We start from the raw sequence: 12,067 nt of genomic DNA on the forward strand, positions 1-12,067 counted from the left end.
AAACTACTGAAAACCAACTTGTTTAAGAAGGCCTACCCCCATGACCCAAATTAACTTTCTACTTCCTGCGACACGGCAAAATATGGACCGTACTAGACTTCTATCACCATCCCCTCTTTTATTCCTTTGTTGCTTTATACTGATGTTTCTTACATGCTTACTACTGTACTATGTATTTGTATTATTGAACCAGAGCCTACCTCTACGGTATTGTGTAAGCCACATTGAGCCTGCAACTAAGTGGGAAAAAGTGGGATATAAATGTGTTAAATAAATAAATAAATATTCCTATTGGTGTTTCTAGCATTTTAGCGCATACTTATTTTTAGCATGCACTAAAAACGCACACCTTTGTAAAAGGCTCCCTCAGTTCTTCTAATGTATGTTAGTAGAAGACTATGGCATATGTCTCCCTCATAAGAGCTTGTAAATGTTGGTTTGTCTGGAATGTATATGCCCCTCTAGAAGTATGGAACAAATCTATCTAGGAATGGTTTTTCCATACCATGCCCTTTATGTTTTCATGCTTTTAGATTTTAATGTATTTAGTTTGGCAAAGCTCATGAATGTAGTGGCTGGGGAGCAATTAAGAAGGGCAAAGGGAACAGAAGAAAAAACTGAATGCTGTATGTAATCTGTCAAACATATCGTCTCAATTTTCCACACCTCAGGTGATGACAGGACCTCCCGTCTCTTCTTTTTTTCTTCCCCACCCCTCCAGTGCATCACTAAGATAATTTTTTTTTTTTGCAGGACCCCTAGCTGAGTCATCAGATGGAAATGTACCTGAGGAAGATGGCATTCGGAACCTGGTGCACCCAAAAGGAGTTCGGAATGGAGCAGGACACCGGCAGGGGCACTGGAGAAAATATCGGCGTCAGAGACCTCGACTGTCTCACAAGGGCCCAATGCCTTTCTAAGGAGGTAATAGAGAAAACCTGAACTGAGTTGAAAATGTTTTCCTTGTACATCCTGGTCCTCCCCCCCCTCTCTCTCTGCATCCCACTCTTCCTTTTACACAGCCGTTTTTTAAAATCCCCATCTTGTCACTCTGCACACCCCTTTTTCTGCATTCCCAGTTATGAGTAAATAAATCAAAAACCTTAATATTTCTGTGAAAATAGGAATACACTTGGATACGTCATTGAAGTGACCACCTGCTGAGATATCAAACATATAGTTTAAAACCCAGATCAAATGAAATCAGATTTAATGACCCGTAAGAGTATGCTGAGTTTTTTTCAGAGAGTTTCTTGGAGTGGAAGAGAGAGTGTTCAGTCCCCTGGAGGCTCATAAAGTAATGCTGAGTTCAGGAACTGACAAGAATAGAGAGACTTTGGCACAGATGTGAGGTAGTTTATAAAAGCCATGGTGTTTCTGAATGAGGCTTCGCAGCCACTGAGTAGTGACGGGTTTGATAGCTGTCCTTGACTGCACGGGCTGTTCATAGGCGCACTGTTGTTGCACTGAAATCTCTGAAGGGTAATGGTATTGCCAGAGGTCTGTTAGTACTATTTTTAAAAAGTAATTTAAGTGGGTAAGAAACGTACACTAGCTGGGTAAATTGGTTTTCCTGAAAAATTGCCCACCCTCATTGGGACTAAAATTCCATTATTATTTCATAGACTTTTATCCTTTCTTTGAGATTCACTCATCCAGCTGGGACTGCTGGTGATGTTGCCACAGATGAATTCATTTTTAGCTATACTGAGCGGAGATTCCACAGGGACATGTTTAGGTAGGGGGCATAAAAGTATGCATAGTAAATTGTATTTTCAAACCTATGCATGGATTTGACAAGCAAAATCTACCCCCGGGTAGGCTCAAAGGTATCTGATGCCCTAGCGATCCTTAAGCCATGCATCCTTCCAGTCTGTGTGGTTCAAGGCTCTACCTCCTTGCCATGCTGCAAAAGTCCCTACCATCTGACCTGCGTATGGCAGCTCAGGTCCCATCTTGTGTCTATGTATTAAGATGTTATATGACAGAACAAAAAAGGCAAAGATCTGCCACAGAAATAGCAAACCAAAAGAAAAAAAAAGCAGATCAAAAAAGACAAAAAAAATGGAACAGGAGGGTAACATAAGAAGTTGTTTATTACAAGTTACCCGACGTGCCACGTTTCGCCCTCAGTCTGCGTCAGGGTACAAAAACTAGTAGGGGTAAAAAGCAAAGTGAACCCCTAAAAGTAGTCATACAACCACCTACACAGTGCTTCCCAGCTTACTCAGCAGTCTTAGCAATGCTATGTTGACTGGCCATGTCTGGTAAGGTGTCTATTAGGGCAGCATGCAGGTCCCTGGAGTAGTGTAGTGGTCGGTGCAGGGCACAGTGGGGGACCTGGGTCCCTATCTCACTTTACCTGTCACACTTGTGGTGGAAACTATGGCCCCTCCCAAAGTCCACCAGAACCCTACTGTACCCACATATAGGTGCTCCCTTCACCTATAAGGGCTATTGTAACGGTGTACAGTGGGGGACAATGGTGTTTTGGGTTCTTTTTGGAGGGCTCAGGGGACAAGATAAGGGAGTAAAGGTGAGATGTGCACCTAGGAGCATTTTCATGAAAGGGAAAAGAAAGGAAAATGGGATGGGACTTGATATATTGCATTTCTGTGGTTACAGTCAAACAGTGGCACAGCTACAGGGGGGCCTCGGGGGCCCAGGATCCCCATTTTGTGTCTCAGGGCCCCCCAACAATAGTGGCCAACCAGGCAGTTTTTTTGCTTCCTCAGGTTCCCTGCACCCTGTCCCTGTGTCAGGCAACTGAGCTCTCCCTCCCTTCCTTCGAGTCCAGGCTGGCTACATCTCTGCTCCCTGTTTGCAGCAGTGAGCTGCAGCGCTGAAGGCAGCTGCTTCTGGCCGGTCAGTTCGCTTCTTCATCCCACCTTTTCAACTTCCTGTGAGTGGGATGAAGCAACGAGAATGTAGGGTGGCAGCAGGCTGGGCAGGGGGGAAGGAAAGAGGAGGAGAAGGGGGAAGTAGGAAGGGGAGGGGAGATACTGGACTATGGGGTGAGGCCTTGAACCACACCAGGTTGGGGTGGGGGGAGGAGAGGGTCTTATTCATTAGAATGTATTAACCACTTTTATGAAGAGATTCACCCGAATTGAGATACAACAGTACAATGTAAGCTGTTCATATAAAACAACTTACATTGTACTGACAGAATAACAATAGTGAAATAACCAAATGTCAGCATAAAACACATAGTTGAAACAAGGAGGTAAACCTGGAGATAGTCAACTTAAATCCTAGTAATAGCAATAAGGATGTGGAGGGGCATTTTCAATATGACCTCTAAGTCCGACTTTTGATGTTATGCACAAAATGTCCAAACTCCAAATAGGAAAGAAAGTTATTTTTGGAAAAAGAAAAAATATCTTTTTTCTAAAATGCTGTTTCATATAAGGTTTTATGCTTTGGACGTTTTGTTTTTTGGTCCATTTTTGAAAAAAACACCCAAAACAAAACAAACTCGAATAAGTGCAAAACATACAGATTCATGCCATTGGGATGTAGAAGGAGCCAGCAATTTTAGTAGACTGGTCCCCCAGACACAGGGGGTCTGGGCCCGGCGCAGGCAAGCTTCTTTCTGCCTGCTTCTGGGATGGGTCTGTCTTCTTTCAAAGAGATTGACTCTCTCCTGCTCTTGTTTCATGTCGCTCAGGACCCAGATGATTGTGTTGACGCGATATTGCGGTAATGCAATCATCTAGGTCCTAGGCGGCACCAGGGGCGTATCTGCGTGGGGCCACAGGGGCCTGGGCCCCTGCAGATTACGCCTGGCCCCCCTCCCGCCGCCAGCCCTCCCCCTGCCGTTTCTTACTTTTGCGTCCGCTTCCTCCTGCGCCTTTAAAAATATTTCTTCAGCTGGCGGGGGACCCCAACCCCGCCAGCCAACCCAGATGACAACTTGGCAGGTTCTTCCTCCGCCGTGGCCAACAGGCTGAATCCAGTTCAGAGTCTGACGTCAGACTCCGAACTGGATTCAGACGCTTTCAACTCCAGCCTGTTGGCCATGGTGGAGGAAGAACCTGCAAGTTGTCATCTCGGGTTGGCTGGCGGGGGTTGGGGTCCCCCACCAGCTGAAGAAATATTTTTAAAGGCGCAGGAGGAAGCGGACGCAAAAGTAAGAAACGGCAGCGGGGGAGGGCTGGCGCGGAGGGGGGGTGGAGAGTCGTTGGTGGCGGTGGGGGGGGGGTCCGGTAATGGCGGAGGGGGGGGGGGTGTCGGCGGCGGGGGGGGGGGGGTAAATGTGCCCCCTCCCTCTGGCTCTGGCCCCCCCTACCGCCGGTGGCCAGATACGCCCCTGGGCGGCACGCTCAGAAGAAACACAAGAGGGCAGCAGCAGTTGGTAAGGCGGGCGGCACAAGTTGGTGCGGCGGCGGTCCAAGTGTGGGGGGTAGTGTGGTGGCTAAGGCTCAAATGGGGGAGCACAGTGGTCCTGTCCTGCCCCAGGCCCAGCTGGGTCTCTCGGCGGCCCTGCAGCATAGAGGTTTTGGGTAAGGACATTGTGTTGGTATTGTGGGGTTTCTAATTGCTGGAAGATCTTAAGTAGTACCCTGGTTTCTATAGCCACCAAGACAGTGTGCCGGTTTATTTAAAATTCGGTGCTAAAAACAATGACGTTCTTGAATACTAACCTACTGGCCTCACAAATACAGGGTTGAAGATGAGAATACTGTTACAAAAAGTTTTTTTTTAATTGGCTTCTTTGCAGGCCCTGCAGCATTAGGACAAGCCAGTGCTTTTATTCTGAATCTAACACTCTATGGTGTTCACAGAATCTAATCCCTTTGAGCTCAACATCCAGCTCACAGGGTTATTGTTGATTAATCATGCCTGGCTCTTAACTCATTCAGACTAGAAACACCTGTGCTGTAGCTCTGTGGTCTAAAGAATTAGATTCTTCTTATTGGCAAGGACTCCAGCTCACCCTCATTTCAAGGGATCTTGATTGTTTAGTATAGTTTGAAAGGCTGTCGACCAAACTATCTATGTTATGACAGTTGTATTACTTCATCGCTGTAATGTATGCTTAGAAAATATTATTTTGTGGGACCAGGCAGCACCCTTTCAGGTCCCAATAAGTTCCTCCTTTGAATTTTGTGATGTCACACATCTGGAGTGCCTTGCTTCTGATACACTCTAAGCTAAACAACTATTTAAGGGGGTCTTTTACAAAGGCACGCTAATCATTAGCTCGCCGAAATGCTAGAGACGCCATAGGAATATATGGGCATCTTTAGCGGCACCCGGTCAAAAAACCAGACAAAAAAGCTCCAAACAAAAAAGTTCCCGACATAAAAGTCCTGACAAATAGACTCCGACAAAAGGGCCTGATGAAATAGATTTATTTTTGAATGGTATGAATTTGAAGGGTACAAAGAAGTGGAGGAGCTAAATTACTGAGAAAGTCCACGGCTTGTCACTTGAAAGTCCTGGCACCTGCCTAGGGCTTGACTTCACTATCCACACTTGGTATCTAGTGAGATTCATAAATCTGCTTGAAAACATAACCAGCTTGATTAAGAGTCTATTTTGTTGTGGGTTTTTTTGTATAGGTTTTTTTGGGGAGGGTTTTTTTTTGGTCTGTTTTGGTTTTAGTCTGTTTTGTTGGGTTTTTTTTTGTATGGTCTGTTATGTCGTGGTGCCATCTCTAGCATTTAGTGCATGCTTATTTTTAGCGCACCGTTGTAAAAGGACCACTAAAAGATTTAACCACAGTCTTATGATGACAACAGTTATTAGAAAAATGTTAAGCTTTAGTCCAAGAGCAATCCAGCCTCTAATCTGTTTTATGTTTTCATCCATAACTGGATTATAAAAAAGAAATATAGACCACTTCAACAAAGTTACAAGCTTGTTACTCTCGTTGTATGCTAACTTTAAACTCTGAAGCAATGATCATGATAAAATCCATCAGCTTTTCTTAAATAGGGCTTTTTCATGATCTTAACTTATAATTTCTAATGGTTTGTTTTTATTTTCATTTTCAGGCTTGTGTGGGTAGAAGGATCCTACTGGCTTGTGCAGCTTGGAGCCCTGAAATTTGATTCTAACCAGCTGAGATGCCTGGGCCCTGCCATGACCCTCCCAGTCTCTTTTGCCTCCTCTGAGGCCTTGGATGTGTTTTTCAGCCTATGAATCGGATGCTCCTACCAGCTCCCAGGAAGCCTTGGACATCATGCTCCTAGGAAGAGAGTTTTGCCTTTCTAGAAAGCCATTACTTCCAGCTGCAACATAAACAAGTCACCTCTAGAATGTCCTTGTTCCATGGAATCCCCTACTATAACTGGGTAAACCCAGTTAAGTAATATTACTGCACTATGATTAGTTCATCAACATTGCAACTGTAAGCCTGGATAGAGTTCTCACAGCCCCTCATCCATTCCCTCTTATCAAGTTGCAACTGCCAGGGTAGATTATGTGTAAATAGTCAAGTCTGACTTTGCAGGCCTGTCCACGTTTTTTGGAAGTCAGACATACTAATCCACGTACTTTGATTGCAAGTGCTTCTGGTGCTGTTGATATCCAATCATTCTCCCATGTATAGAGAATGACTGACTGACTGAAAGCAGTGCTGTTCCCACCCTCCTATCATTGTATTCATCTGCTTATCCGTACATTTGGCCATACGTCCATCAATCCATGAGTCCTAAGGAGGAATCATTAGAAGAAGAAAAGGATCTCAAGGATGATCTTGCTTCTTGTTTTAAAGCCCTTTCACACATACACTTGGATGTTATCATCCTCATTAATATTGGATTTACTATAATCCATTAAAACTTAACTCTCAGTCAAAAAAAAAAATCCTCCTAGTCGCCCTCATTAGTGATGCAGTTTGGAAGATCTTTCTCTCAGAGACTGTTTGTGTTCATATGTAGGTAGAGGGCAAGCTTTCCGCTGGTATACTAGCTAAAAGACTCACTGCTGCCTTTGGGGAATACATGAGGAACAAAAGCTGAGATGAGCTTCAGTTGCTGAGTTTTCAGATGAAATGCCTTTCCTCCTGATAATTCTGTGACCTTTCAAGGTGTATGTTCAGTTGTCTGTTCAGCGATAGGGAGTCAATGTTAGCATCTGAAAGTGAAATGGAGACCTAGTATATATCACCAATAGTATTGAAAGGGGACTTTTTACTAAGCGAAAAAAAGCCTAAAGCAGGAATAGGTATTGCGTTCTGTGTTAGTTTTATGATGTGCGCGGGCTAACCATGTGCTAATTATTTTTGTAATTCTTTTTGAGTTGGCGTGTCAGGGCTGGAGTGGGCTTTCCTGTGCTAACCAGTTAGCGCAGCTACATTGTCACATGCTAACTGGTTAGCGGACTGATAACGTGGGAGCCTTGCCACCTACAGAATAAGTGGCAGTAAGTACTCCCGCAGCAATTTTTAAAAATGATCACTAATAGCAACAGCACACGGCAGTTAATGAAATAAATAGTAAAATTGGGGGGATTACAGCCACAGTAAAAATGGCCTTAGCATGTGGATTGGCCTGCTTAAGGGTCCACCAAGGCATTTGTTAATGCAGCTTAGTAAAAGAACCCTTAATTTTTTTTAAATCACCAATATGGACCATGGTCTGTGTTGGGAAGATGCTCTATGCTACCTGAAATATCAAACAGATATGCCTCTTGACTTATTGAGTTGATAGGTAAATGGTGTAGCCAGTGAGTCCGGCCATAGCACTTACTCAGCAAGAAGAACCTTATTGTGATATGTGTCTTTGCATTCCTTCGGCATTAGCAGATGCTGCAGGGATATGACCACCAGAACTAAAGAATAATGGCCCAGAAGATGAGGGATTTGTATATGATTCTAATTGGGTTTCCAGTATAGCTCAGTATTAATGAATGAGATACTGTGAAAAAGCACTTTGGATCAAATGGAAATATGGATCTCCTAGGTCCTCCACTGTTGCAAAACTATTGAGCATGCCAATACTCAGAATTATTGTAATCTCAAGACGTCCTCACCCCTTCTGTGTTAGCACAATAGAAAATGATATATGTAAGAGGAATATTATTATTTTTGTTAGATATTAAAGGCTACATTCTATTTATTTTGAGTTCTAACATGCCTCCATATCTCATTATTTCAATGCTTAGAAATGGATACAAGCATCTTGAATAATGAGCTTGTAATGATAACATTGAAGTTAAAATAATTTCCTGTTATCTGATGGAAAAAGTCACCAAGGTCCATATTACAACAGATATTTTACCATGAGCAATGGCCCAAACAGGGAGAAAATGCTGAGCAGAACCCTTTTTAAATGAGTGTTTCCAGGATTCTTCAAGGTTTCACTCCATGTTCAGCATTTTGCAACAATTCCTATGGCATGTGCAGATAGAAAATGCCAAGGACCCTGTTTACTAAGGTGCACTAGCATTTTCAGCACACGCTAAACACTAGAGTTGCCCAAAGTTGTCTTTGGGTGACTTTAGCGTTTAGCGCATGGTAATCAGCACACGCTAAAAATGCTAGTGCGCCCTTAGCACAGCTTAGTAAACAGGGCCCCAAGTCATGGACTGGTCAGTTAGGGACACATACATGTCAAAGGTAGTGTTTCCCAACCGCTGGTGTGTCTTCAGACCTGATCAGTTGTGCCACGGAAAAGAAGTCGCCAGTGTCTTGCTGCAACGCGAGACTCCAGTAGTGGCTCTGAAATTTGCAGGAGCTGCTTTCTAAGCACATGTGTAGGCAAACATGCCTGTCTCCTTCCTGGGTACATCATGAGCCCTATAGCATGGGAATTAACATGCACCATGTATGGAATAGAGAACTAGGTGCTCCTTTGTGCATCACACAATCATGCTGCACAAGGAGCACCTCTTCCTCTTCGTCCCCCTCCTCAACCATTTCCTTTGAGTCCTACAGCCTTTGGTTGGACTTGCAGCACTTCTGTATCTTTCCTTTGGTCATATGAGTCCTCTCCCATATCTACACTACCTGCTGCAGGGAAGCTGTGTACTGCACATCATTTTTGAAAATAAAGGGTTTGAAATATTGAGAAACACTGATCCAGGGCACTTCAAACAACCAGATAGTAGAAATATGCATTTGTTAGTGGGCATTTGGTCATTAGCGTGCCTTTAAGAAGTTAGCACACATTAACCTTTGAATTAAAATGTTGGTTAAGCCAATTAGTGTATATTAAAGTTTTACCGTGCATTAAACTTTTTTATTAAAATGAATGAAGTCCATTAATTGGAGGAAAAGGCCAATGTACTGAAAACAAATGGAAAAATTTGACCTTGTGCCCATCCCTACCACATAGTCGAAACCAGGCCAAATTTTCAGTACATGGAATTGTAACGGTAGTTTTTAAAATATGAAGGCACCAGAGAGTAGGGAAATGAAAGGCACACCCTTAAGTCAACCAAGGGAAAACACTGATCTAGAAGAACAATCTCTATTTTTGTTTTTTCCCTTTTTAGTTCTTCATCTTTGATGGCCCCTCTGGAACAGATTGTGAAAAACAGGGACATGTTGAGTGAAAAAAGGATATGTCCCAGCTGCCTGTATGTCTTCCTACAGTTTCTTCCTGGTCAATCGACAGGATGGATTGCTGCTGGTGCAGAGGACATAGGGCACAGAATTTGTTTATGCCACAGGTTTCTATTTAGTTAAAAGCAACTGTTTCTGTTCTGAGCATAGAATTGTGATTGCCGTGTTGGTTATGTGGAAATAAGGGTCAGCAATCAAGTTGTAGGTAGTACCTTTGTATTGAACTAACATTTGCGAGCTGAAAACCATCTATAGAAATCCCCATCACTTTGCTGGACAGTTTCAAGAACGGTGGTCCAAGTCTGGCTCCAGAGTGATGGTCACTTGGGGGGTTAATTCTATAACAGTGCATCTTTAGTTAGGTGACCATTGAATAAAGGAACGTAGGCACCTATTTTCCTTTATAGAATACTAGTGTAACCGGTTATATGCATGCATTTGCTGTAAGTCACAAGTTCTTATGCCATCCATAGTGCTATGCTCATGCCTAAATGCCGGAGATATGTGCATAACTTATAGCAATCTATAAGTTACACACTTAAGTGTGAGTCCTGCCCATGCTCTGCCAACACTGTGCCTATGTGTATGTCTACCTGTAAAATATGTGCTATGTAAGATGTGTGTACTTACAGAATAGCGTTTAGGCACATTTTTTGGCATTTACATTCCCCCACCCCCACCCCCTAGTGCACTTCATCATCTCGTAGCATTTGAGTGTCTAGAACCATTCCATAAAACAGTGAGGGACAAGGAGCTAAATTTATGTGCTGCAGTCTTTCTGGACACCGCAACAGTTGGAGCCTGAACTAGTTGAGGCCTCGGTTTCAAAAAGAACTGAGTGTGGTGAAGTGGCAGGTGAATTTCAAAATGTTGTCAGGGCAAGGTGAAAAGTAAATTTAAAATGTTAAATGAAACCTACAAGGTGGCCCAAATGGTAACCTTATTGAGTCAACAATGGGGTGATTCTAAGTGGGCCCCAACTTTTAGGTAACTCATGCCGCAAGGTGACAGCCACTTTCCCTCTAAGCTGAGCGGGAGTCCTCCACCTATAGTCCCACCAATGGCGGGTGTTGTTTCACTATCACATTTTCAATAGTGAGCAGGCAAGTTCTGCAGGACTCCAGGAAACCTACTTGCCCGTAGTGACTGAAAACACAATATTGAAGCACCACCAGGATTCCCTCTCAGCAACATGGAAACGTATAAAGATGGGTGCCATGTTACAGAATTGCCCTGTTAATGTTTTACAAGACAGATTTCCCGCCCAAAGATGGAACGCTAACATCCTAAAAGCTTGCACTGCCCCAAACTTTGTTAGCCCACAGTAGTAAGATATTGCCTTAACCCCAAATACTGTTGTTGATTTTTTAAAACAAAATTATACTTGCTGATGTAATACAGTACCCCTTCTCCTACTTTCCAAACTTGTACAAAACTTACTCTCCCATGTGTTGCTCAACAGTGTTGACTCTGAAACATCAAAACGTTGCAAAATGGTCTTAGTAGTCAAGGATTTATCCCTGTCATAGCCTCAGGATTATCCGTCCCAGGTTAAGTGAGTCACCAGCTGGACCACAGCACTGCAGCCAATCATGTTTGGTGCTTTCATTTCATATATAATTTATATTTGCATAGCCATATACATATATATACATATATACATGTAATCATATATATAGATATGCCATAGTCATATATCTATCAGAGGGAGCTACTGATTGTTAGAGGTGGGATTTAAGAAGCAAGTTGTCAGAAATTGTGGGAGATATTCTAGAAACATCTTCACATATAAATAGCAGCATTAACGTGTAGATTATATACACATATAAAAAGCAATTTCAGAAAGCTGCTATTTACACATGGAGATCCACACCACAAAGAGTTTTCAAGGGGGTGTGATTTGAGCGTGCTGGGCAGGACAAAAATCTACACATTTTCCCAATTCTAAAAAAGGAATACATGAGCATGGAAACAAATTTCCCCATCAGATTTTACACCAGCTCAAAGGCACACATACATTTTTAAAAAGTGTTCCTTTAGGCCACAGTTTTACACAAGGGATTAAGGGAATAATTCTCCTTAACCTCTCACATTGACGATGTCCATCTCCAAAATGAAGAACAACAAAAGTAGCATATTCACTACTTAATTGGCTGCTGTTACACATCTGGGTTTGTAAAATGGAACAGCTACACACGAAAGCGGCACCACTTGCATGTGGAAGTTGTGTAGCCACTGCTCTCTTGTGGAAGTGATGACACTTCCACATGGAAGCTGTTGGGTTTGTACTGCTTATTTTTCCCACGTGTATTTTTGTAAAATGGCTGATGCCACTCTGTTTGCTAGAAAACACAAGTGCACTCCTGCACGCCTTATAGGTATTTTACAAAAGGCTTTGCATTTAGCAGACCTTTTTTAAAAATATTACTGGGATTGAGCAAATCCGAACCTGGACATCTAAATTCCATTGTAAGCGTTCTACTTAAAATGGGGCTATAAACATTTATTAGTTTCCTCACTGTCCCCAACTATGCTGAAAGCTGGATATGA

General features: G+C 43.0%; 1 protein-coding gene across 2 annotated transcripts in view; it reads left to right on the top strand.

Moving 5' to 3' along the window:
- APLN (apelin) overlaps window positions 1-10,622 on the top strand; it is a 45,876-nt gene extending 35,254 nt beyond the window's left edge. The window contains exons 2-4 of one of the 2 annotated variants that reach the window (XR_003942732.1): window positions 754-924; window positions 6,003-9,671; window positions 9,756-10,622. Coding sequence is in view for 1 of the 2 variants with exons in the window: in XM_030208715.1 (XP_030064575.1) it covers window positions 754-920 (167 nt within the window). In the remaining variant the exon portion in view is untranslated. Of the gene's footprint in view, window positions 1-753; window positions 925-6,002 lie in introns of both variants that reach the window. The other variant, XM_030208715.1, reaches the window with a different exon arrangement.
- The last annotated feature ends 1,445 nt before the right edge of the window (window positions 10,623-12,067 follow it).

Source organism: Microcaecilia unicolor, chromosome 7 (genome assembly GCF_901765095.1).
Source record: "Microcaecilia unicolor chromosome 7, aMicUni1.1, whole genome shotgun sequence".
Classification (NCBI taxonomy): Eukaryota; Metazoa; Chordata; class Amphibia; order Gymnophiona; family Siphonopidae; genus Microcaecilia; species Microcaecilia unicolor.